The 27,321-nt window shown below is 38.4% G+C and overlaps 3 protein-coding genes and 1 long non-coding RNA gene across 6 annotated transcripts; 1 reads left to right on the top strand and 3 right to left on the bottom strand.

The window, feature by feature from the left end:
* Positions 1-10,739: 10,739 nt before the first annotated feature.
* On the bottom strand, positions 10,740-12,127 carry LOC139196500 (uncharacterized). Its single transcript, XR_011581492.1, has 2 exons — positions 11,607-12,127; positions 10,740-11,366 (listed from the first exon to the last, which is right to left on the bottom strand). It is a non-coding gene; the product is annotated as an uncharacterized lncRNA (long non-coding RNA).
* Positions 12,128-12,439: 312 nt separating this feature from the next.
* On the top strand, positions 12,440-14,138 carry LOC114824902 (probable arabinose 5-phosphate isomerase). The gene is made up of 2 exons (XM_029102597.2): positions 12,440-13,571; positions 13,658-14,138. The coding sequence occupies exons 1-2, from the start codon at positions 12,864-12,866 to the stop codon at positions 14,036-14,038; spliced, it is 1,089 nt and encodes a 362-aa protein (XP_028958430.1). The 5' UTR covers positions 12,440-12,863; the 3' UTR covers positions 14,039-14,138.
* LOC114824903 (putative lysine-specific demethylase JMJ16) lies at positions 13,747-16,721 on the bottom strand. Of its 3 annotated transcripts, none has more exons than XM_029102600.2 (5): positions 16,493-16,721; positions 15,514-15,807; positions 14,848-14,919; positions 14,618-14,695; positions 13,747-14,513 (listed from the first exon to the last, which is right to left on the bottom strand). In XM_029102600.2, the coding sequence occupies exons 2-5, from the start codon at positions 15,757-15,759 to the stop codon at positions 14,499-14,501; spliced, it is 411 nt and encodes a 136-aa protein (XP_028958433.1). In that variant the 5' UTR covers positions 15,760-15,807; positions 16,493-16,721; the 3' UTR covers positions 13,747-14,498. The 3 variants fall into 3 exon arrangements, with proteins under 3 accessions (XP_028958433.1, XP_028958432.1, XP_070678685.1); XM_029102599.2 differs by having other exon boundaries at positions 13,747-14,505; XM_070822584.1 differs by lacking the exons at positions 15,514-15,807; positions 16,493-16,721 and adding an exon at positions 15,350-15,507 and having other exon boundaries at positions 13,747-14,505.
* A 5,038-nt stretch (positions 16,722-21,759) lies between these two features.
* Positions 21,760-26,012, bottom strand: LOC114824901 (NAC domain-containing protein 21/22-like). Its single transcript, XM_029102596.2, has 3 exons — positions 25,517-26,012; positions 23,029-23,294; positions 21,760-22,384 (listed from the first exon to the last, which is right to left on the bottom strand). The coding sequence occupies exons 1-3, from the start codon at positions 25,683-25,685 to the stop codon at positions 21,998-22,000; spliced, it is 822 nt and encodes a 273-aa protein (XP_028958429.1). The 5' UTR covers positions 25,686-26,012; the 3' UTR covers positions 21,760-21,997.
* Between the last annotated feature and the right edge of the window lie 1,309 nt (positions 26,013-27,321).

The raw sequence follows: 27,321 nt of genomic DNA, 5'->3' as shown, positions 1-27,321 counted from the left end.
TACGCCGGCATCACCACCGGCATAGTCGCCGGAGCCACCTTGATCCACCTCAAAAATCATATCCGACCCAAAACCGATGATGCCCACGCTCAAATCGTCGACCTCTTCAACCTCGTCACCGGTACCGGCATCGAAGCCATCCTCGCCACCATGCTTGTCGCCAATGACGGCTCCGGCTGCCCTCTCTACATCGCAGCATTACATGCCTTACGGGACGGCTCCTCATCATCCTCACCACAATCCGTAGCAGCAGCAGCCTTAGGCCGTGGCATATCAGCAGCCGCTGAAGCAGCTGTAGCAGCAGCAGTCGTCGTCACAAAAATAGGGGCCTAAGGACGAGGTCAGACCATCTGGGTTGGCGACCTTCAATACGTAGAACTTCAGGTCCTCTGTCTCTCTAGCAAGGTGATCTCCGGCGACCTGCCGGATAGTTGGTCTCCGGCCTCGAGGGCCTCCAATTTCTCAACGTCTCCGACGATGCGCTGGCAGGAAGAATCCCAAAAAGTCTCACTTCTTTACAAAACCTCACTATAATTTCTTTGAGGAGTAACTACTTTTCTGGAAATCTACCCACTGGCTTTTAAGTCCGTTGAGATTCTGGATCTCTCCTCTAACCTCCTCGACGGGACTCTGCCTCTCGACTTCGACGATGAAAACCTGTGCTACTTGAACTTCTCCTACAACAAAATCTCTGGGAAATTTCCAGTTGGTTTCACGAAAAGGGTTCCGGAGGTCTTGGAACGAACTTAACCTCTCTTTCAACAAACTTGACTAGATCGATACCGGACTCGCGGCCTCTATTCAGTCAGAAAATAGATTAGTTTGCGGGAAACAGTGAGCTCTGTAGGAAGCCATTGAAAACCCTCTGTCCCATTCCTTCTACTCTGTCCACACCGCCGAACGTGACAACTAATACCAGTTTTTTTTCGACGATTGCTGCCATTCCCAGAACGTTTGATATCGGCCCGGAAGCAAACACTTCTGAGGGAGCAAATGGGAATCAGAATTATTCGCAGAGCAGTTTGCAACCTGGCACGATCGCCGGCATTGCCATCGGAGACTTGGCCGGAATAGCTGCACTAGGATTGGTGATTCTCTATGTCTACCAAGTTAGGAAGAGAAAAAGTCTCAAGTCAAAAGGTGGTAGTACCAAAGACCTGGAAAAGTTCCCTTTACTCGGTTTTTCTGTGTTGATGGGTACGAGGAGTGGGAATGGATGGGCACAACCTGTCCAAGGAAAGCAAATGGGTTGGCAAACAAAATGATTACCTGCAGTGATGATTTTACTCTAGGGATTTGAAGATTATCAAAAATTGCGCCTAAAGGATCCCATCAGGCAAGGATGGGGAACATGGATGGGCAAAGAAATAGAGTGGAGAAAAAGAAAAAAATAGAGTGATGGGCACGACCATGCTGTCCAAGAAAAGCAAGGAGAGTTAGCCCTCCAGTTTCGCCAAGAGACAGAGACAGAGACACAATGGAAAGCAAAAGGAAAAAAGAAAGAGAAAGCAAAAGCAAGAAATAAACACCCCACCAGAGTGATGTAATTTATTTTATCTTTCGGAGATATCTGTATAAACCCCATTAGAGGGTAATATGTATAAACCCCATCAGAGGGTAATAATAAAAAATAAAAATAAAAAACGAAAAGCCCAAAATAAATGGGCTGAAATGTTGTGTGGAGGACGAAGGTCCATAAGCCCAAAATAGCTCCAACCAGGCGATCAAAAGTACGCCAAGTACTCCACACTTATTCGGTAACCCGCCGCTATTACCATCAACCAGGTGATCAAAAGTACGCCCAGTACTCCAAAATTATTCAGCAACCCGCCGCTATTACCACCAACCAGGTGATGAAATGTACAACTCATACTCTAATATCATTTGGCAACTAGCCATTCATGCCACCAACCAGGTGATGAGATGTACAACCCGTACTCTAATTTGGCAACTAGCCATGCATGCCACCAACCAGGTGATCAAAAGTACGCCTAGTACTCTAAATTATACATGAGCACTACTCATGTCATTCATACATAAACATTCATGAGCATCACTCATGATAATCATACATAAACATTCATAATCATCATTCATGTTAACATTCATGAGCATCACTTATGACAACATCCATGAGCATCACTCATGACAACATCCATGAGCATCACTCATGTCAATCAAACATTCATGAGCATCACTCATGTCAATTAGCTTCAAAAGCTTCATTTACAGAGCTATAGTTTCAAAAGCTTCATTTACAAAAGCTCTAGCTTCAAAAGCTTCATTTATAGAGCTCCAGCTTTAAAGCTTCACTTACAAAGCTTCAGTGCAGGGTATACAAATACCGCCTCCGAACAACCGCCACTTCGGCCCATACATGGATTCAATTTGAAGTCTCCAGCCAACAGACTCTATTGACCGAAGACTTGGGGGACTACATTATGTACCATATATTGGGCCTCAACTGTGCCTCATGAAAAATACTTGGGGGACTTAGCCCATTATTTATGTATTAAGAAGCGAGCCCTTATTCTATAAAAGGGACTCCCTCACTTTCATTAGAGAGCACCCATCACTTATGTATTGAAGAGCGAGCCCTTATTCTATAAAAGGGACTCCCTCACCTTCATTAGAGAGCAACGCCGCCAGCTGAGCAACCGCCTCGCCGTGAGCATCAACTCTAGCCCATCATTTACGTATTGAAGAGCGAACCCTTATTCTATAAAAGGGATCCCCTCACCACTATTAGAGAGCATCGCCGCCTACTGAGCAACCGCCTCACCGCGAGCATCAACTCTAGCCAATCCTTCATGTATTCAGGAGCGAACCCTTATTCTATAAAAGGGACTCTTTCACTTTCAAACGCCACAAAGCCGAGCCAACCAAGGCAACATAAGCCACGAGCCGAGCAGCCTCGCAGCGTGTGCTACTTCTAGTTGAGCATCAGTTCAAGACAACATCTAGTTACTTCGGCCCGCACATAGATTGGATTTCAAGTCTCCAGCCAAAAGACTCTCTTGACTGGAGACTTGGGGGACTACTGTTTATACCATATTTAGGGCATCGTATTTAGACCTCGTATAAATACTCAGGGGACTTAAATGTAATTATATGATAAAGGAAGGGGAAAATATGTAATAAGTGAGGAGTCATTATTCTATAAAATGACCCCTCACCCTCACAATTAGGGGGGGGCCAATTCTGGAATCTTCTCACCCATCTCACATCTCCTCTCACATTACAAAGGTTTCTCTCCCTCACAATCCTATCATAAATACATAATCAGTGTGGACGTAGCCCAAACCTTGGGATGAACCACGATACATCTTGTGTTATTTACATTACTTGCAGATTCACGATCGGATTTACGTTGTTCCAAGACCTCCGATTTTGTGCATCAACATATGGCGCCGTCTGTAGAAAGTGACACAAAAAGTTATGTCGGTTCTCTCTCAAATTTTCACCTCCGCCGTGAATCTGCAAAATCACAAAAAAACCACGAAACAGAAAAGATACCTAGATCCATCTCGCTGATCTCTCTCCCCTATCTCTCTCTCTCTAAAACTTTATGTGCAGATCTTGAGAGTTAAATCGGAAGGCGTCGTCTCCATTAGAATTGAAGCATAGGCCATTATATAGCTTCAAAAACTCCAACCTTTCTCTATTGAAGCCTGGAACGTCACCAGTAATCAAAGACATCAAAGCCATGCGGTACATGTGATCTACGATGAACAGTGCACATCAATGGCTGAGATCTGCCATCAATGGCCCTCGTCGCCACCCGCGATCGATTCAAAGAGCTTCTGAATAAGTACGGTAAGGTCGCACTAGGCGTCCATTTCTCAGTCTCAACTGCCTCGATCGCCAGCCTCTATGTCGCCATCAAGAGCAACGTCGGCGTCGAATCACTGCTCGCCAAGCTTCACATGGGGAACGTGTCCTTCAAAGACGAAACCTCCCCAAGCTTCACATTGGGAAACAGGCAATCGACGGCTGTGGTGGTGGAGAATGAGAGGAATCGAACGGCTGAGCTCACGGCTTTGACTGGTGGGGCTCTGACATTGGCTTTGCTCTGCAACAAGGCTTTACTTCCAATTCGAGTTCCGAACCCTCTGTTCATCAAGACTGGCGAACTGAGGACGAAGCAAGCGGGGAGAGGATTGTGCCGTGGAAGTTAGGCGCCGCAGAGAAATGCACACTCTCCGGGACTAATTTATTTGTCATTTGAATCGGCTGTCAATTTTGTCTACTTTGTTCTGTTCGATTAGTGCTTTGAATTTTCTGAATTTTTGGAACCCCGGAGAGGCGGTAGCCATGGGGTTTTTGCTTAAAGAAGTGCTCAAGAGGCTGTGCGGCGCCAATCAGGAGGCGTACGCTGTCTTCTGGAAGATCGGCTGCAAGAACCCTAATGGCATTCAACAAAAGAAAAGTAGTGGAAAAGGAAAAAAGGCAAGCCCAAGGCCATATGTGATCTGTCCTTTGCCTGCTTTTCTTTCCTACTATAGCTACCCGGACTTCAAATCTCAGTACCATTTTCCAGAGAGAGATAGAGACAGAAAGAAAGAGGGGAGAGAGATAGAGATGTACTATTACTATTACTCGGGAAGATAAGCATGGAATTTGACCAGAGGAACAAATACCCAACTCATATCTCCCAGTCTTTATTCACCGGAAAACCACTCATTTTTTTACTTCCTTAGTGGTTTTCCGGCACCATCCACCGCATGGCAGATACCGGCTCTCTACGTTTTCCAGGAAATCTGGACCTCGGAGCCCAGGAGTTCAGACCCAGTAACCCAAATTGGTACCCCAACCAAATACCGGTTTTTGGGCATCCTCCGCCGCTGCCACAACTCCTACCACTTTTTCCATCTCTCCACCAGGTTTACTATCCCTACCCACCACCGCCAATCAACGAAGTTGTCCCGTACGCGCCGTTCTCCGCACCGGCCACATACGTTAGCACGGCGGCTACTGTATGCGCACCGTTGTCTCCTCTGACAGCGGCAGTGACGAGGGTAGTGCTTTTGAGCGGAGTGCCAAGTGACTTCAGCGAGGGGACGGTGATGAGGGAGATGAAGGGGTTCGGGGAGGTGAGGTGGGTGCAGATGGACAGGGCGTGCGACGGGATCGTGACCGTCCAATTCTACGACCTCATCTCACAAGTTCCGTGGGCATAAACACATCAAAACTTCCTCCTCACATTGTCGTTCAAATGCCAACTTTATCACTGACAATGAGTCAGGAAAACATTTTTAAGTGGAGAAAGAAAGAAGGAGATAAGATAGAAGTGGGTGATATAATATGTGATATAATATGTGAGATAGAGACAGACAAAGCAACCATTGAATATGAATTTCTTAAAGAGGGGTGCATGCAAGCACATGCGGGTTGATAATCTCCAAAGAAAGTGGTCGCGGGGCTGATAAGTGATAACCTCCAAAGATGTTCTTTACAAATAGACAGCAGCGCAGAGACAGAGACAAAGAGATATGCGGTGGAAAAGAGAAAGCAGAAACAAAAGCAAAAGCAAAAGAGAAAGCAAAAGCAAGGAATAAACACCCCACCAGAATGATGTGATTTACCTTTTTGACAAACGTATGATGTAATTTATTTTTCTTATCTCTCGGAGACATCTGTATAAACCCCATCAGAGGGTAATAATACTAATAAAAAAAAACCCAAAATAAATGGGCTGGCATGTTGTGGAGGGCAAAGGCCCATAAGCCCAAAATAGCACCAACCAGGTGACCAAAAGTACGCCCAGTACTCCACAATTATTCGGTAACCTGCCTCTATTAGCACCAACCAGGTAACCAAAAGGACGCTCAGTACTCCAAAATTATTCGGCAACCTGCCGCTATTACCACCAACCAGGTGATGAAATGTACAACCCGTACTTCAATATCATTTGGCAACTAGCCATTCATGTCACCAACCAGGTGATGGTGATGAAATGTACAACCCGTACTCTAATATCATTTGGCAACTAGCCATTCATGCCACCAACCGGGTGATGAAATGTACTACCCGTACTCTCCTTCATGCCACCAACCAGGTGATCAAAAGTACGCCCAGTACTCCAAATTATACATGAGCATTACTCATGTCATTCATACATACACATTCATGAGCATCACTCATGACAATCATACATAAACATCTATGACCATCATTCATGAACATCACTCGTGTTAACATTCATGAGCATTACTCATGTTAACATTCATGAGCATCACTCATGACAACATCCATGAGCATCACTCATGTCAAACAACATAAACATTCATGAGCATCACTCATGTCAATCAGCTTCAAAAGCTTCATTTACAGAGCTCTAGCTTCAAAAGCTTCATTTACAGAGCTCTAGCTTCAAAAGCTCCAGCGTCAAAAGCTTCATTTACAGAGCTCTAGCTTCAAATCTTCACTTGCAAAGCTTCACCTACAAAGTTTCAGTGCATGGTATGCAAATACCGCCTCTGAACAACCGCCACTTCGGCCCATACATGGATTCAATTTGAAGTCTCCAACCAATAGACTCTATTGACCGAAGACTTGGATGACTACATTACGTACCATATATTAGGCATCAACTAGGCCTCATAAAAATAATTGGGGGACTTAGCCCATTATTTATGTATTAAGGAGCGAGCCATTATTCTATAAAAGGGACTCCTTCACTTTCATTAGAGAGCACCCATTATTCATGTATTGAGGAGCGAGCCCTTATTTTATAAAAGGGACTCCCTCACCTTCAACGCCACAAACCGAGCCAACCAAGGCAACATAAGCCATAAGCCGAGCAGCCTCACATCATGTGCTACTTCTAGTTGAGCATCATTTCAGATTAAGCATCGCCTCATATCGAAGATCAGTTCAAGACAACATCTAGTTACTTCGGCCCACACATGGACTGAATTTCAAGTCTCCAGCCAAACGACTCTCTTGACTAAAGATTTGGGGGACTACTGTTTATACCATATTTAGGGCCTCATATTTAGATCTCGTACAAATACTCGGGGACTTAAATGTAATTATGTGATAAAGGAATAGGCAAATATGTAATAAGTGAGGAGTCCTTATTCTATAAAAGGACCCCTCACCCTCACAATTGGGGAAGGCCATTTCTGGAGCCTTCTCACCCTTCTCAACACTCTCACTCTCAGAGCTCTCTCTCTCTCCCTCACTTCTCAGAGAAATACAATACAATCAATGTGGACGTAGCCCAAACCTTGGGGTGAACCACGATACATCTTGTGTTATTTACATTACATGCAAATTCAGGGTCGGATTTACGTTGTTCCAAGACCTCCGGTTTTGTGCATCAACAAACTACAAAAATAGAAAAGAAAGGAAAATAAATATGACAATTAGTAGATACTAAAATTAGAACTATATTGCGTATTCATTAATTAGTTGCAAGACGAATTAAGGAAACGAAAAACCAAGGGATTTAAATAATTCATACAAAATTAGACTAATATTAGGACTATATTGTATATTCATTAATTAGTTGCTAATTCATCATGACTTTAAAACGTTGTGTGACTACAGATCACATGTATATTTGTAAAAAATGACGAAAAAAAAAATTAATGAAGACAAATCGAACAATAACATTCAAAATAGAAGGCAAATCGAACAATCCTAGATTCCTAAATCCCCTCTTATTGAATGAACGTGGTGAACTCACAACCAAGACAGTGAACAAAAGAAATTCAAATAAGTCATTCTTAATTTGACCTGTAAAAAATCAAATGAAATACCTATTTTTACCCAAACCATTCGAAATTCGAAGTAAGAAGAAGGCCCTTCCTAGAAGGGGAAAGCAAACTTCTTCCTTTCTTCTCTAGTGCTGGATTTGTGAATTCCTCAATGTGATTGATACAATCCTGACCTAACGCAAAAAAGCAAAAAAATCATATTAATAATGATCGCATAAACTATGCGCCACAATAATTAATAAGGGAATTTGTGAATGCATTGCACAACAAATGAGTTAAACCACCAAATGAAGCCAAAGAACACACATTATAACCATTTTTCTTGGGTCCGGCATATTGTGGAATTTGTTGAAATGCGAATATTCATTTTTCCCTATTCTCTGAAGATTCTGCCTAAAACCGAACGTACCGCATCCAATATTAAAATTCACACATGCATAAAAACAGAGGGAGAGAGAGAGAGGAGGGAACAATTCAATACCAATCCAATTCTAGACTTTTGGATTCATGAATTTCTTGGCATGCAATTTGGTATTTTTGTTTGGGAAAATTGAAGCAAGAAACAGAAGACTTCATCCTAAGTGGGGTTGTAGTGTTGGTGATTTAGCGAAGTATAAAGAACGGTTTCATTTGTATCAGGAGGAAAAACAGTTTCTTTCAGGGAAGTGGTAGTGTGGGTGCAGTTGGAGGTTCATCACGTCTTCATCCCTTCTCCATTTTTGTCTTATTTTATTTTATTTTATTTTATTTAACTTTTCCAACATTTACTTTTTAATTTCTAGCTTTTCAAAATTTTATGACAAAACTATCCCTGCGAATTTGTTTTCATTATTTTCGGTCAATTTTAGTTTTTTTTTTGTTTGAGGGGTGATTTTGTCCAAAACTTTTTGGTGAAGCCTTGAGACACCAAAGTGTACTTCTGGCTTTCTAATATTAGAGATATTAACTTTTATTATGTTAGTTGTTTTACAATTATGTCACTCTCTTATAGCCATAAAACTAAAAGTATATTGGATGTTATAGGATTTAAAAGTTAAACAGAAGTGTAGTATTTCAAATATAGTAATAAATAATAAATTATGAAAGAAATATTTTGTTGCAATCAATAATCAATATAGTAATATAATGACTCTAACTATATTAAAAAAAACATAACAACATCCACCACGGGCTGATGGCTTGGTGAATTTTCAAAAGGCTGTGCGGTCATTTGAAGTAACCACTACGAGCATATCGGGTGGTGGTTTTGATATTCCATCACGGGATTAAAAACCGTTGTAGATTATTCACTTTTAACAACGGACCGGAATCTGACTGTGGTGAATTAATATTATCTACCACGAGCTACACTTGACCATGATAATTGAATAGTTTCTATCATGAGCTGTTGATGCCCGTGATGGAATTGACGTGGTATATGTTGTTATGTACTAGTGGAGATCTCCTTTTATTTTGTCTATTAATTATTTTTTGAGTTATTCAAGACTCGAAGGCTAGACAAGAGTACAATAAGAGAGTAATTATGTCATCCCATTAAAATGATCTTAGCTTCTCATCCTTTTTGTTAAGTAGTACAATTAAGAAACTAAGACACGTTTAGTTTTGCAGACAGGTTTATACTGGACGACCATGCATCCATTCCATGATCAATCCCTCCCTAACTATTAATTTGGGTTTCACTTTTCAGGTCATTAACATGTATGCAGGGATCTAGTTTGACGAAAGGACACCATGCATGCATGGTTAATATATTTCTAGGTTTTCTCTCTGTCGCATATAGAGGTATTGTCCGTAGGTAGCTAACATAGCTAGACACCTCAAAAAGAAATTGCTTAGATAGCGTTGGAATTAAGAGATCTCAAACCCTCCGCTATACAGTAGTAGTATGAGTACTGTTTACGTTATTTTTTAGTACATCGACAACGTTTAATGGGTTAGATAGTTAGTAGAAATCGATATCAAAGCCACAGAATGTATAAGCGTGAATGTTTTCGTGGAAAGCGTCATATGCTTGTTTATGTTATATAAGCAGGGAATGGTGTTTGTCTGTCGAGAATTCTCACTGCATGCATGCATGCATGTGGATGTACGTGGCCTAGGTTTTAAATTGAGAGATTTAGCATGGTTAGCTATAGGCTTATAGCTGATCAATTAGCTTAGCCCTTTAAGATCGTTTCATAGATTAATTAACCTGTGGTCCTGGTCCTGTCCTTTTCAAAATCTTTTTCTGGAAAGGCATCAGTTTATTAGAATTTATTAAGGCTGCAGTGATAAACTTGTTGGATTCCAACAACAACAAGTGGTATGAGTTCAATCTCTGTAAAGGCATAGAAGCTTTTTGGACTAGGCTGCTAGTGCTAACTAGGGCTGCTACCTCACTTATGTATATAGCTCGTCAATCGGAATTTATTCAGTCCATCGTGATCTTCTATTTGATTGTTTGCGGATTAATTTTAGGGAGTAGGATTATTTTCTCTGTTTTTTTTTCTTCCTATCTTTCTCTTTCTATTTGAATGGTCACGGTTAAGCTACGTCAAATTTTTATATTAATTTTTTATGGAAAAAATGACAAAATAGAGAATGTGAAAAGAGGGTATAGAAGAGGATGACACAAGAAGGGCAGGGAATCATAGTCCTAATTTTAGTTGCACCAAAGAACTTATGATCACCTCAATACATGGTTTAATATACTTTTGTCTTCTCTTTTTAAAATGATTTTTTCTTGAAATTTCTATCTTATTTCTAGATCTACAGAAAAAAAAGTTCAAAACAAGATTTTGGAATTAGTTTAAGGGGTGAGGGAGGCTGAGCTAATGAATTAGATTAGTATAAATCTAGGATTCGAGTTCGTCCAATGCAACAAAACATGTTAAACAAGATGATTTTTTTGTTGACAAACAATAAATAATTTCATTTAGCAGGAATATCGATGTTTACCACGTCTGCTAAGATATAAACAACTATATCGATTCTGAAACATCCCAATAAATAAAATGGATTTGAAGATTTAAGTGGTTTATCCCTTAAAATTTGACTACACTCACGGTGTTGCTCGAATTATATTGATTTCAAGACTAAAATTAATGCTCGGTAATAAATGAACTCTCTTTTCATTATTTGACCCCAATACAGGAGCTTTCCCAACCCTTTATATAGCCCGCAATGAACCCCTTAGCCTTGGGTCTTCCCAACTTGGCATTCAATGCACCACCTCTTTGTAGACTATCATATTGACACCATTACACCTATCAACCAGACATTCGACGATGAAGTGATTTGTGTTCAGTCGAAATCACGCGTTCTGTTAAAGTGATGAGGGTGGAGCGGTTGTCCAACCCTACCTCTCCGAGCGCCATTTGGACAACCTTTATGTCCCATCCTAGGTCTTTGCCACTGATGGTGAGCTGCCATGTGGCCTGATTGGCATCTAGATAGACCTGTTGTTGAAGACTTGGACCATAAAGTTGTCAGCTGCCCATGTAACCTTGTAGAAAGCTCTTTGCATATCCTTGACGGACTGAACTCATAGGCGATCGACTTTAGCGCTTGAGGGTATCCTCTTCTAAGCCCTTTGGGCTTTGGGCTTCTCAATCTCCCTTGAGTTTTCGTGGCTTCTTTCTTGACATGCACCATTATATGGGCCTAAAAATGCCCAAGATTAACAAGTATCATTTTCATTCCTGACATATTCTATGTTTACTAATACAAGAAATAAACACGATTATCAGACATTAATATCTCTATTTTATACTTGAACAATCAGGTATGAGATTACTAACAATCATGTATTGTTCTTATTCATGTAATGTGATGGATGTAGCAAATTCATGCATGTAACGGTCCTTAAGTACAAAAAATTCTAAAGAAAGGATTGTCCTGCACCTTCTCTCTAGACTTTCTCCCTTCCCGCATCCCTGTTTTGATTTGCCAATAATTCTCCCAGATGCCCTTCGGGCCGGCCCTTGGCGGCCTCTTCAGCTTAAGTGGTGACCTCCGCCCCTAGTGGTGTCTTCATCTCTCCTTTTCTTCTGCCTCCATCAAAATCCTCATCTCCTTCATCCAAAGATTTTCTGCCTATTGCTTTGGCCCTCCATCCCCCACTTGCTCCGCCTTGCGCTCCCCTATACTCGCCACCTGCCACCAGATCTGAAAGCGTATGCATGACGATGTCTTTATTTCGCATGACTGCTCCTTTCCTTATCTTTTGACTTGTTTCTACAGCGGTGGGGTTCTTTTGCAGGGACTTGGATTCTCTGCCCTCCCAATTCGGTGCCCTCCCCGTGCCCTCCTGTTTGTGTGGTCACGGTTAAGCCACGTCAATATTTTATATTACTATTTTTTTTTGTCTTATTATTTTTATAAAAAACAATATAAAATGTTAGCATGGATTAACCGTGACCACACAAAACAGGAGGGCACGAGGAGGGCACCGAAATGGGAGGGCAGAGAATCCAAGTCCCTTTTGCAGCGCCGGTGGCAGCTGTGTGGGTCTAAGATTTGGTGTTAGGGTTGAATAATGTTAGGTGATTAAATTTACAAATCATATGCTGAACAACTAATAAAAATAAATACGTTAATTAAGACTTAAGTAATAGTTTAATTATTAATAACTACGTCATATAGTTTAAATAGATGATTTCTTAATGTTACCCATTCTCGGGTTCTTTTACTTTTTGGGTTTTAGCGTTATGTTTGGGTTGACGTGTATTTTTCTTTTCTTTCTTTTTTCTTCTAGTTTTTCTAGTGGGTTGCGGAAACTGGATTGGAAATTTTGTATTTTTGGACGGTTCGTTAGTTTTCTTTAAATAAAATGCACTCGAAAGAAGAAGAATAAGAAGAAGATAGGATTGTCTTGCACAGTTGTACTTGGTGTATTGGATCAGATGAAATTGGGCCTAATATTGTAATCAAACCCACCCAATATTGGACCTGAAAATTGGAATGTAGGGCCTTGTTGAAAAGTTCAATTTGGAGCCCAACCAAAAGCAAGCTTGAGGCCCATAATTTCACACCCGCCGAAAGTAGATATTTCATTTATTCTGATTTCAGCGCCACCGACACCAGGCGTAGATATCCTTCTTCTCTCTCCTCTCTCTCTCTCTCCCTATCAGAAGCAGAGGAGTACAGAGATCATCAATCATGGGTTCTCTGCCTCCTTTTTCCTCAGGCGTCATCCATCCGCATTCTCCTCCCAATACCAAAACCACCACCACCACAACAACCACCCAATTTTCCTCCGCCTCCTCCTGCATTGACGAAACTACCCTCCTAAATCTTTTCAAATCCCAACAGAGCCACCTCAACTTCTTCTTCCAGCACCTGGACCTGCCCCAGACACTGGCCTTCACCCGCACCCTCCTCCTCCAATCCTCCGCCGGCGCCACTATATTTTTCTCCGGCGTCGGCAAGTCCGGCTTCGTCGCCCACAAGATCTCCCAGACCCTCGTCTCCCTCGGCATCCGCTCCGGCTTTCTCTCCCCTCTCGACGCCCTCCACGGCGACATCGGCGCCCTCTCCAAAACCGACGTTTTGGTCCTCTTCAGCAAGTCCGGCACCACCGAGGAGCTCCTCCGCCTCGTCCCCTGCGCCAAGGCCAAAGGCGCCTTCCTCATCTCCGTCACCTCCGTTGACGGCAATGCCCTTGCCTCCCTCTGCGACATGAACGTGCATTTGCCAGTGGAGCGAGAACTCTGCCCCTTCGATTTGGCTCCGGTCACCTCCACCGCCATCCAAATGGTCTTCGGCGACACCGTCGCGATCGCGCTCATGGGCGCCAAAAGTCTCACCAAAGAACAATACGCCGCCAATCACCCCGCCGGCAGGATCGGCAAATCCCTTATCTTCAAGGTCCGATCTTGCTTTTCCCCCAATTTCAATCATCTTCAATCCAATTCTAGCGTTTTGCTTTTCTTCTAATTTCTGGAATTTTGCAGGTCAAAGATGTAATGAAGAAGGAAGACGAGCTTCCGGTGTGCAAGGAAGGGGACCTGATAATGGAGCAGCTGGTGGAGCTGACGAGCAAGGGATGCGGTTGCCTGCTTGTGATCGACGCCGAGCACCGCCTGATCGGCACGTTCACCGACGGAGATCTGCGGCGGACTCTCAAGGCCAGTGGGGAAGCAATCTTCAAGCTCACGGTTGGGGAAGTGTGCAACAGACACCCCAGAACAATTGGTCCCGACGCCATGGCGGTTGACGCCATGCAGAAGATGGAAGCACCACCGTCGCCGGTTCAGTTCTTGCCGGTCATCAATGATCAGAATCAAGTGATTGGGATCGTCACTTTACATGGATTGGTTTCAGCTGGCCTCTGAAATGTGTAATTCATTGTCTATGTATGATTCGATAATTCTTTATATACCACATTTGTTCTACAATTTAATACGAAGATTATCAGTTCTTCTCTGTTCACAACGCCCGTTCTTCGTTGCAAAACAGACTGTTAATATGGTATCGATACCATGTTATCATTGTCGATAACATGTTATCAATTCCAGCAGCATTACATACAACTTAACCATCACTGTCATCACTAATAAGAATTGGACCCCGAGAGCATGGTTCTCTTGGCATTTGATGACCATTTGGAAGCTTCCGAGGAACATTGCTTTTCACCGGTTGTCTTCCGCGCAGAAGAATGTTAACATCTGGTATTCTATCGTCCAAGTCTGAGGAGCTTGTTTCACTTGTACTTGCAGATGAAACATCGGATGTCCCCTCCATCAAATCTGTCGCCTCTTTCGGTTGAACATCGCAGAACAAAGCCAAACTCCTTTAGAAACTGAAGGACTGAAATTTTATAAGCAAAAATTGAGCACTAAAACAAAGGATTCGCGCGAAGATGTCTGTCCTGGAACAAATGAAAATGTCGTAAAAGTCAGAAAAAGGATCACCTCTTCTGTTGGGTAGAAAAGAGGTGCTTCTTCAAGGAGATCTGTTCTTGCCTCTTCAGGATGCCACCTTCCTGTCACCTATATCAAGAATTCACAAAGATTTTGTAAAAGAGCGAACTGGACACAGTAATAATTTTTTTAAATCAAAGACAAATAAAAAGGTTGAAACTAGTACCTAAGAACTATACAATTCAAAGGGAACAGAATCAACTTAGTGAATGAAAATCTACCTTCCGGCAACCACTGCAATCTGGACATCCGTGAGTAACACCTTTGGGAAGGCAAGATTTTGCAAGGGGGTCCTGAAAAGCAAAATGTATATAACTTCAGGAAACTATTACTGTGGTGAAATTTTCATACGGTAGCTCTCAACACTTTTCCTTTTGACAAATGATAAGAACACAATACATGCACCGGCAGGGGATTGAGCACCGAATCTCACCCTTCACCATTCTTCCTAAACAGGAAGGAGGTTATGAGGTTCAAAGACCTAGATATTTTCAAGTGCATTTCGAGAACATTGTTTACCCATTTAAAAATGTCATCCATGTCAACAGTATAAGAGCAAATACTTCGAAGATACATACAACTCCACTTTTGATAATATTCTGTTTTCTCTAAGCACTAAATCTCGGCATCCTTTTTTATTCCCAGAAAAAAAACTTCAGTATCATCATACTAAGCATAATTAATACTCTTTTCTTTAGCTAAGATGGTTATGAACCATGCAACCTGGAGTTGTTCCTCTCTAGACATATACACAAGCTCCTAATCAGCAGTGTATTTGCAGCATACATAACCAGGTTGAGACTCAAGTGTGATGTACTAATGTGTTTAACAGCAGCAAATAAATATTCACACACGCACACACACAAAGGATGAAGAGAGGAATAGACCGTATTAAAGTGTTCAGAGTCAGATTCCTCTGTGTTGAGATCACTTTGGTCAAAAAGTATCCATGGCCTTCGTCTTTTCAACTTATCCATGTCAGTCAGGTCAGACGTCGTATCCAGCTGGACTGGCTCTTCATTAGAAGCATCAACAAAGGCATTGGAACTATTAGTTTCTTCAGCAGTTTTTTCCCTCTTCAGCATGAAGGATGTACGAGACACAAAACCAGGAGGAACTGAATTATGTGCCATATTCTCACCATGAAGGTAAGTTGTTACTGTGTTCTACAACCAACGGTACTGCAAAAAAGAAGTGAAATTTGAAAAATCACTTCAAAGAAAATCAGATACCCATCAAAGTGATTGGTGAATACATCTATTCACAATCTAAAATGGCGTACAGAGAAAACATCGAAGCGGTAACCATTGTCCAACAGTTCACACAAGTTGCACAATTCTAAGGGATGACTAACAAGAACATATTAGCTCAAGAAAGCCAACAAGATTAAAAGAAACACAGGGATGAAACCGAAACCCCACGTTGGTTCCAAACATACCGATAAGGAGATTGGGGTTTACAATTACAACTTGTGATCACATCTAAATTGAATATTGTCCGGTTCAGTAATTTACACAAGTGTGGCGGGAAAACTTAAAAATTAAACACAGAGAGAAAAACGTGAATAAAAACTGAACAAATAATATAACCAAAAAAAAATGTAATTAAACTGAAAAATCAAACAATTGAGAACCATCAATCCCATTCAACCATGCAAACAAATCTTCCCTGCCCAATTAATCACTCAGCATAAAAATAAATTGGGTTTACTCCAATTTGACTAAAACTAAAAATCCAGAAGTTTAAACAATCACTTATAGCCCCACACAGCAGTTCTTCATCACTAACAATCACAAAATACACCAAAAATAAAACAAGAAAACACAAGACTCCTACTTTTTGCAGGGGAGTGAAATTAAGGCTTACCCAGAAGCGGAAAATGGCGGGAATTGTTCGTCGTCCGGTTGAAATTCAGGGTTTTTCAAGGAGTTTCAGGTTTTTTGCTGGGCAAATGAACACGATAGGAGTACGACCATGGAAAAGGAGAAGAGAAAAAAAATGTCCAGGACTCTGTGATAGTGTGATTAGAAGGAAATGGACCTTCCCTGGTCCACATATGGTGGGTTCGGCACGGTTTGCGTACCAAAACTCTTATACTAATTATCGCATCAAATTTTCGATTTTATAAAATCTATTATCGTTGTCGTATCAAAATTTTGGCATACCGAAGTTCGGTATTGTCAAATAGTTCTGTTCGCATGGTATGATAATGATAATTGCTATTTTGTTTTGGGACAAATCTTTTTTTTATTTTTTTAACCCAATTCAAAGGCAAAACTTTTTTTTTGTACCTTTATCTCATACATTGTAGCCTAAATTTATCAATTATTCATCATTTACAATTCACACACACAATAATTCAAATGATGCATCAAAATTCATGATGAAAATTAAGCTTACAATCCAAATAAAATTTACAAACCAAAACAAATAGAAGTTAAAGTTTCAAACCAAATGAAATTTGGAACTAAACTTCAAAAAGTAGAATTCATTGATCAATTCTTCAAGTTTGAGATGTCAAAACTTTTGGAAGAGGCATTGAACTTGTAGAAGATTGAGCTTGTGTCAAGCACACATTTAAAAAAAAAAAACATATTAGTAGCAAGAAGAAGATTGAGCTTGTGTCAAGCCTACATTATAAACAAAGAAAACATATTAGTAGCAAGAAAAATTAAAGTTGAAAACCGTAACAAATTTACTAAAAAAAAAATTAAAACATATCTTACTTGTTTCCACTTCTTCCATTTCCTTGTAAAATTGAAACATATTTTATGTTGGTTCCTTGTAGAAGTTTACTTCATCCGCCATAAGCCAATCACTGGTATACACTAGTGCCTCTACCATTTTAGGAGTCAATGATGCTCTAAAAGGGTCCACAACCCTCCTCCATAGGCTAAATGCATTTTCACTAGCAATGGTTGAAATGAGGGTTGCAAATATATCATTGGTTATTTGTGAAAGAATTGGAAGCTTTTTTGTGTTTGATTTCCACCAACTGAAGAGATCAAAGTCACCAACTACAATGCTAATATAAGTAGGGTTTTATTTTCAAATTATTGGAATATTATAAATATACGTTATATAATTTATAAAAGGAATCTTAATGAAACACTTTCGATACTGTTCACTTTTAATGTTAAAGACATTTTTATCTTGAAAAGTCACTATTGATGCTATTCACTTACACCTTTATTTTGTTCTTTTAATTAAAAACTAAAGTAGGACTTTTCGTTAGTTTTTCTATTTATAAATTATATGTTATATTATATTTTCAGTATGGTACAATAATACTGTAGTAATGATATCCATTACTAATATTGTATCATAAAATTTTGGTACGGTACAATGCCGTACCATTACCGATTGGCACAAAATCTTTATGGTACGATTAGCAATTCGGTTGACACGGCAATTTGGCAAAAAAATTCATCCCTAATTAAGTGTGCACATGCCTAAATATACACATGTTATATACACATTTTATTTGAATCGTTAGATTAAATCTCAACGGCTGGATCAAAAGTTTAATTTGATGCTCCAACCGGGTTTTTTGACTCGACTAGGTCGCAACTCTCATTTAAACAGAAAATCAAAAACTTTCATTTTACATTTTATTTTGTCAATAAAATGTAAGAGATTTGTTAAATACTTGGATGAGCACTCATTATATGCTTATTTCTAGTGTTTTCAATATGTCTTAATACTTCATAATATATATATATATATATATCACAATACAATTACATGTGTTCTAAATATAAATAGGCATTTTTTATACAATATTATAATAAACCTACTTAAATCTGTCTAGTCTGCCTAGACTATCTCCTAAGCCCCGCTTAAATGCCCAACTAATGTCTAGCATCTTTTAGAACCCCTCACCTCCCGTAATAAGAACCACATGCATCAAGGAGTAAGAACCAAGTCATATGCTCATATGCGACTAACCGAAGTAAATGTCAAAGAATACTTTATCAAAATTTAAAAAAAAAAAAAAAAAAAAAAAAAAATATATATATATATATATATATATATATATATATATATATATATATGTGTGTGTGTGTTACCGTTGTTAGTCTAAACAATAAGTTGCCCTTTAGGCCATCTCCAACCGAAGAGTCCAGAGGGCCAGAGGGTCGTAAATAGCCCGAAAACCGTCTCCAACTGAAGGCTAGGCCAGAGGGCCCCATGGAATCTGAAATGGTTGGAGGGCTGGTTGTATGTAGCCAGCCAGCCAGCCCGGGGCTGGCCAGAAAAACTTTCAATCTTGTCGGTTATAACTAACAGGAATGCTAAAACTAAAATTTGAATCCAACAGCTAGTCAGCTAGCCGTTGGATTCAAAAAAATTTCTTCTTTTTTTTGGTTTTTTTGGCCCTTTTTTGTTTTGTTTTAAATTCTTAAAAATTCTAATTTTTTTTTCCTATAAATATCTAAACTATTCATTCACCATTCCTACACCATTAATTTGTAGTTTTTAAATTTAATTTGTCATTTTTAAATTTAAGTTGTAGTTTTAAAATATAAGTTGTAGTTTTTAAATTTAAGTTGTTGTAGTTTTTAAATTTAAATAATAAATTATGTTTGACCCTATGGCCTTCAGTTGGAGACAGTTTTTTATGACAGTGCTAAAATAAGCTCTATAGTCATTTGGCCCTCCGTTGGAGACAGAGGCAAATATGACCATATACTATTCATTAAAATATTAATATCTTGGAGGGTTAGGGGGCTAAAACGAGCCATCTGGTCAACCCTCGGTTGGAGATAGCCTTAGTAAACATAGGCCCATTCAATTCCCTTACGTACAAACTATTAGAAAAATCAAAGGTACAAGACTATCATACAGCCTTAGACATAGGTCCGTCCCTTTAAAGGATGGGGATTCTCATCTTCCTTTTTCCCTCCCCTCCTCTCACAGTTTTTTTTGTTTTCATCTTTCTCTCTCTTCTTTTTCTCTCTACAAAGATGAAATATTGAGCGTTTAAACATGAGGAAAGGGAAGGGAAGGGAAGGGAAGGGAAGGGAAGTGAGGGGAAAAAAGGAGGAGAGGAGAATCCTTGTCCCCCTTCAGAATACCATTTTGTTAGGAAAATAAAAAATAAAAAGATAATTAAAAAAATAAACAAAGTGCACAGAAGCCCATCCAATATTAGGAAAGGGATATGCTATTCACACACCTCTTTTTACTTCTCACACACCCCTTGTTAATTTATATCCGTTGATCTTCTTCAATTCATTCGATCCGACGGCCGAAAACTAAAAAGATGTGGAAGAAGTAAAAAATGGTGTATGGATATCACATTTCTTGGGAAAACAATCGAGAACCCAGTCAGTCTATTACTGGGCCTCCAAATAGTCAAACCTGGTGTACTAAAATAATGAAAAGCCCATTAAAGCCCGGTTCAATCTCTTTACACTCTCCTTCCTGAGGGAGGAGAACGAAAGCAAAAAGATAATGAAAGAGGAGCCTCCAATACGCTAATAATTAGGGGTGCAACTCGGGTGAGTTTGGTGGGTTGGAAGGTCAACCCAACCCTAACCTAACTTTAACAATTCGGGCTCGGGTTTAGGTTGGGTTTAATCGGGTTTAATTGGGTTCGGGTTGGACATGGACAGGTTCGGGTTGCCCAACTTTTTCAAAATTAAAATTCAATTCCTCAAATTGTATTCATTATAAAGTTAAACTAAATATGAATGTTTCAACCATGCAAAGTTTGAATTAAAATACAAGAAATACCAAAGCTAATACCAAAAGAAAAGAAAAAGAAAAGAAAAAGAAAAGAAACAGAGGAACGCTTCATTGTACAAAGCTAGAATCAAGTCTCGGTAGAGCATGAGACCCCAGTGCCAAAAGTTTCAACAATATCAGCTACACCTATAAATGGAATTGTACAAAGTTTTATTTCATTATAAAAATTCTGAAACAAAAAAAATAAAAAATTTAGGTGTAGCACTGCAAAGTAAGAAACAGTGTAAAACTTACTTAAAGTTACCACCTATCTTCAAATCCAAAACTGCGAAGAGGAAAAAATGTTTACCGAAGTAGGATCGAGGTGACTAGTACAGAATCGCAGCAGATTTTCTTGCACCCCCCGCAAGCTTACTACACCACTATAAAAATCCCTCATTGTGCGTTCACCGGAAATATCAACCCTACAATTCCATACAGGATATCACCAATAAAATTTGAACCGTATATAACTAGCCAGGAACATTGACAAGGAGAAAAGGCATCATGGATATAGTACTCACACGTCAAGAAAAAGTCCAGCATCACTCAGGCGCTTCAATGAACGGGTTCGGGTTGATTCGGGCAGACAAATGATCAACCCAACCTAACCCAATCAATGAACGGGTTGAAATTGGGTTGGGTTCGGGGGGGGGGGGGGTTATAACTATAACTATAAAAAAACCCGTTTGTTCGGATTTAAAGTTGGGTTGAGTTCGGGTTGACCCAACCAAAGTTGCACCCTTACTAATAATATGTATATTCAACTATATAGGATGATTCCTGAGGGATAAACCAGATGTTCTGTTATGTATAATTATTTGTTGGTGTGTATATGTTGAATATATGTATGTTAATCTGAACTATCTTGAGGGTTTACTAGAAGAAATAATATATTACGTACAAATTTACCAGATTTGTTAAGTTTTATATATAATATATACACACACGCACATGTATGATTTCAAGTATATATTAGAATAAAATTTATTAGTTCATTGTCCTACCACTTAACTGTTTGTATATGTTTCGTATGTACCTTTCATTTTGTAGGGCTACGCTCATGATAGTCCTGTCAAAATCAATACAGAACAAAGAAGGAAATTGTTTTAAGTTTTCAAGCAATAATTATAAACAGACAATACAGCCATGGTCCATGGTGCCAGAAATTAAGAATAATATACTGCTGCATACAGCAAACCTAAACTGTCGACTGATGAAGAGATATATATGGTTTCAATATTACGTGTTATAAGAGAATGTTGAGAGTGTAAATATTATGTTGGGAAATTAAGGAACCTAACTTGCATTCCATAAGAAATAGAGTTGTTTCTCATATTATCAATTAGTTTTATGGTTTGAAATCTTAACATTCTTGAAAGAATTGAAGAACAATATATATGTTTGACACTAATAAAGAATTATATTATTGATGATATTTATACAAATGCCAGCAGGACTGTATACAAGAGGAGAAAAAAGCCCTAAACACATATATAGACTAAGCATGCACAAACCTTTAACCTTTTCTCCAATCAAGCCAAATATATAATATATAGACCACAAATATAAATATATGTCACAAATCAACAAATTGGATGTCTGTCTAATATGGAGTATGTATGGAATATATTTCTTCATTTAGAGCAAAACCATGCTGTTCTCATCCACCTGAAAACCCATCTCATCCAAATTTGGAGCCACCCCGTTGTCGAAGCTGCCTTCTTCTAAATTCATGTCCCATAGAAACCCATATTCATCGTCGTTTTTCGTGTTTAATTCGGAGACGGAGGAATTGGTGTATTTTTCTTGATGAGGAAGCTGTAGGAGATTCAGGAAAGCGTTGCTTTGGCTGTGGTTTTGGTTGTACACACAAGGCATTGTTTGGTCATAAGTTGGAGGAGGTGGAACCAAATTTAAAGGAACAGTGCATGGTGTGGTCTCCAACATAAAGTCATGGGGGTTGAGTTTGGTGCTGTCCTCTGCTCCCTTGCCTTTGTAGAAAACTCTGCACAGAACCCAGTCTTCCTGTGAAACAAAAGAACAATATAGTAAGCTTAATTAGGAAAAAAAATTGCAGTTAAATGCATGTAAAAGCACTATTTACAAAATATATATGTTTAATGAAATATTATATGCAATTGCTAACAATAATTGTGATGTGAATGATTATAATTTAATTTTGTTATATAGTATATGTACAAGTAATATAATTTGTGTGAATTGAAGCATCGTATCAACATGCAACATGGTGTAGTAGATGCATGCCCGAAATAGTTTATCGTATACCATGTGAATGTTATTGTGATGAGTTCTAGCTAGATAAATGATACACCAACTCATCCTTTCCCTCTAAATTTTGGACTGTTCCAAAATTTTCCATGCATGATGCTTGAAGCCCATACTGTCCTTCATGTTTCCTGAGATTGATGATCTCTCACTCAAAGACAGTTCACTGGAGTTGCTGGCTGTTGCATTGGTGTAATAATAAAATGATGGGGGTATTGTCACATGCAGATTTGAATTTCACGTGACTAAACTTTATATCTTAATGTGAAGAATATTTGTGGCGTGTGGATGAAGGATTTCATACAAATATACCATTAGTATTATAATAATTAAGAAAATTGGATTATATGAATAGTATTAGCTAGAAATATCAATGAAATTACCTTAGGAGGCATATGTGGGGTCTCCAGCCGGAACTCATGCATAATCCAACCAGTTTTGATTCCATTAGGAGCTCTGTTCCGATAGAACACCAAAGTCTTCCTCATCCCTACGATCTCCCCAGTTCCTGGCTCCATCACCAGCCGATCTTTCCCTGTTGCTTTCCAGTATCCAGTTGACGTCGCACGGTTGGTCCGGAACCCCGTCGCATACTTACGGTCACGGAAGCTGAAGAAGTACCACTCATTGGCATTCAGCTTGGCCACCTCTACAATAACCAAAATAGAATTACAAAAGTTTCATTAATTAATCACAATTGTCCTTAATCTTACACCATTTGGTATTATATCTATATATATATATATATATATATATATATATATATATATATGCATACAATGCTAATTATCTAATTAGGTATATATCATTATGAATATTCTTGTCATTAAAAATAAGTAATTACGGCCAAAACAAAAAGTACTAAGAAAAGTCCTATATAACAAAGAACAGTATGATTAGGGCCTTGAAATTGACCAAAAGTAAGAAAAGTGACATTTGTTATGTAACATTGTTTTCCTTTTTTCTTGTTTTGAGTTAGCAAATGTGTTGGCAAGTCAAGATCATCTTCATAGCTATGAGTTTTGTCTAAGGAAACTAAGCTAAGACTAAGAGAGATGAGTGGTAGGTGTCCCATACAATTATTTAAGGAAACATCGTGATCTAATTAAGGACCATAACCATTAGGGTTCAAAGGCAAAAACCACTCTGATTATCTGAACGTGGAAACTTTAATCATATTAATTATTAATGAATAGTTGTCAGTGGGAAGTACTATAATCATGCCACGTGTCATATTTTCACTATAGGAAAAATCATGAGTAACCATTCAGTTTAAGAGTGACCTAGTTTTTCTTTTACTTTTGCTTGAAAACAGAGAAATTTCTGCCTATTTTTAGTTGTATATTTATTTGTGTCTATCTCTTACGTTACGTGATGAATTCGAGAAGATATACAAATGATTAGAAAGTAGACTTCCTCAAAAATAACGTAAAGTTTCTATTATTCATTCTTATCTGATACTTGCCCAAGAAGGTAAAGAAAACTAATTACTATTCAAGGTATCTCGAGCCTATCACAATTAATACATAATTTAGAAGACCCTGTCAGATCAGGCTAAGGAAACTGTATGATAATTGGGACGTACGGATGGCGGGTAGATGATTCCTATTCGACATAACAAGGATAAGGATAATTAAAAGTAGTAGCTACAAATGATACACTAAGCACAGAAGATCGATTTCATCTAGCTTGCTATTCATGAATACATCTGGGCCGTTTATAAAGAAAGCAAAGGTCCCACTTCAAATGGACGGTTTCGATATGTTTGGCAACTAGAGACGATTTTTGCACATGACAGGAGGCATCAAATGATCGAATATAGCCCACATGATTTGCATGAACACATCTGTGTGTATGCGAGAGAGAGAGGATATACGGAATACTTACGTATATGGATACTAGCTCTGCTATTTTTGTAATAAAACTTGTATTATAGTACACCAAAGATAATGAAACAACCATGCATAGTGCTTACTGTTTTTGGCAAATCGAAGAGATGTAAATAAACGTATTAGTTAATTAATGATATTATTCTCTTGGTTGAAAAAATAGGAATCCCTAGTTTGTATATTATGCTTTGGCTAGAGATTCCTTACATATTTTAGAAGTCGTTCTTTCTCAAAAGTTTGCATCTACCCAAACATGGCCTGGCACAAAGATATATATATACACACACACACATAAAACTACACACATGTACATGCCTTGATTGAGAACTCTTACAATATTGATGAGAATGTATATGGTTGGAGGTTAATTTCTTTTTAGGTCAAAGTACGATTTCATTGCTCGAAAAATATAATGACTTACATAAGAGTGGGCATGTGAAAAGAAACGGGGCATCTGAAAAGAAAGGGGGCATCTGAAAAAACTTTACTCGAGTAAAACCACATGGTATATGCTTAAGCTTGGAGCTGAAAATATTATGGATTCAAGTCTCCTATTTTCTTTTTCAATTCTAGTATATTAATATATAAAAAAATTGAAGGAAATAAAAATATAGAAAGAAAATGCCATCTTCTCTCTCTCTCTGATCTTTTTCGAAATTCAATCAACTTTCTGTTTATCTGGGCATCCACCATGACTCAAAACACCACAACATAAACAAATCTTTGTACTTTCCGACGGGAAAAGAAAAGAAATCTTTGTCTTTGGAAAATAAAAGATAATTTCATCGATCTTTTAAATGGTCAATGTTATTTTTTCTGAAAAGTACTAAAAAAACCATGACCCTATTCATCAACTTGAATCCATGATGGTGCAAAAGATAAAGAAGGAGAAGTGAAAAGATTCAAGAAACAAAGAAGAAACAACGGAGGGGATTAGTAAAGTGATTACATATAGAGGATAGTAATTAATTAGCGAACGTACCAGGAAGCTGCCATGGCTCGCAGATATGCAAGTCAATTTCAACCAAAGTACCCTTCAAAGCTTCTTCATTTGTGATCTTTTTGTACAAATAATGGCAGACCAGCTCCTCATCGCTGGGGTAAAACCGAAACCCAGGAGGCAGTGTGGCTCCAATGTCTCTCAGCCCCATATTAATTGAAATTAATCTTGTTAACTAATAAGGAGAGTGCTCAAATCAATAGAGATAAAGGATAATTTGGGTTGGTAGCTAGCAACAGAAAATAAGCACTAGTTCTTCTCTGAAATATTGAAGTATACTTGGATCTTTGGAAGAAAAATTTGGGTTATGTGTGGTGGGGAGCTGGAATGTAGCTGAATTCAAAAGAGGCTTTTGATTCCTTTGTTGGAAATATTTAATTTATAGAGGGCCAAAGGTTGGCTAATATTTATATGGTTAATTAGGATAATAATGTCTTTTTAGCCGGTTAGAATTTCTTATTACAATATCATTCTATATAGCAAAGGTCATGCTTTTGTAACTAGTTAGTTATAGTAGCAAGTTTCAAGCAAAACCAAAGTTACAAGAAATCTTGTTATGGGGGTCAAGGTTACCATAGCAATGATGCCACATGTATGGACAAAGAGCCAAACAATTTCATTTGAAACCCTACAAAATCCTCCTTTTATCTAAACTACTTATTAAGAAAAACCCTCTTTACACTACCAAAAAAAAGTGAAAAGACATAATCCTGCCAACAAAACAAAAGAAAAATAACAAAAATAAAAGTTATGAGCAACATAATAAATTAAACACAAAATAATTTTTTTTTCAAAGCTTCACATTCAGGTAATAATATCAATTGTCCCCATTTTCTCTTCCATGCTTTTCTCTCAAATATAAATAACTTTTTAGTGACAAAACAATTATCCAGAAATAGTCGCTAAAGATATGAACAACCTCTTCAACGACAAAAAATAGTTTCAAAGTCGTCACCTAAAAGATTTAGAGACCATTTTATTTTTCTCTCTTTATAAATTTTATTTTCAGAATTTTAATAAGCGCATGCATAACATGTATACAATTGATAGTTAAAATGGGGTTCGATTGTCTAAATATTTATCTAAAAAATCATTGTAATCTACCTTTCTAGTTACTAAATAAAACACAAGTTTTACCGCAAGCCTTGTAATCTTCACTAGAAATGTGGTCTATAATATGTAATGAGTATATGATTGTCTCCATTTGAAAATCTTAAATTTGGGATAATTGAGTAATCCAATTAGTACGAAATTCAAGGTCTTCAAAGTTTTGAAGTTAAAAAAAAAAAGAAAAAAAAAAGAAGTGGTTTTGAAGTTCAAGAGCATTTAATTAGTGGCTGCATGCCTCCTTAGTAACAATCATATAATAAAGTTTTTCTGCATTGTCTTATGCTAATGACGTTTGTGGAAAACATGACTTCCTATAATTAAATAGAATTGTTATTCGCACTCCAAAAATATCATTTTGCACTCCAAATTTTATATAATTAGAAAGAAAATTACACTTATGAGGAGTGTAGTAGAATGAGATTTTTGGAGTGCTAATAATAGTTCCCTAATTAAAATATTATTAACTATTAATAATCTTATGAAACAAGTATTCGATAATAAGAGAAATACTAAGGAAACTCTCTCAAAGTGGAATTTTTTATAGACTCTCCGTCACTTCATATTTTTGGCATGATATTTTATAATGTTAGCACATAAATTATACAAAAAATATGAAGTAATGGAGAGTCTATAGAAAGTCTCACTTTTAAAAATCTCGCTTCTCTTGATAATAATGG

The sequence above is a fragment of the Malus domestica genome, chromosome 05 (genome assembly GCF_042453785.1).
Source record: "Malus domestica chromosome 05, GDT2T_hap1".
In the NCBI taxonomy this organism is placed as follows: domain Eukaryota; kingdom Viridiplantae; phylum Streptophyta; class Magnoliopsida; order Rosales; family Rosaceae; genus Malus; species Malus domestica.
The sequence above is the reverse complement of the archived record's forward strand: the minus strand, read 5'-3'. Positions and strand labels throughout refer to the sequence as shown.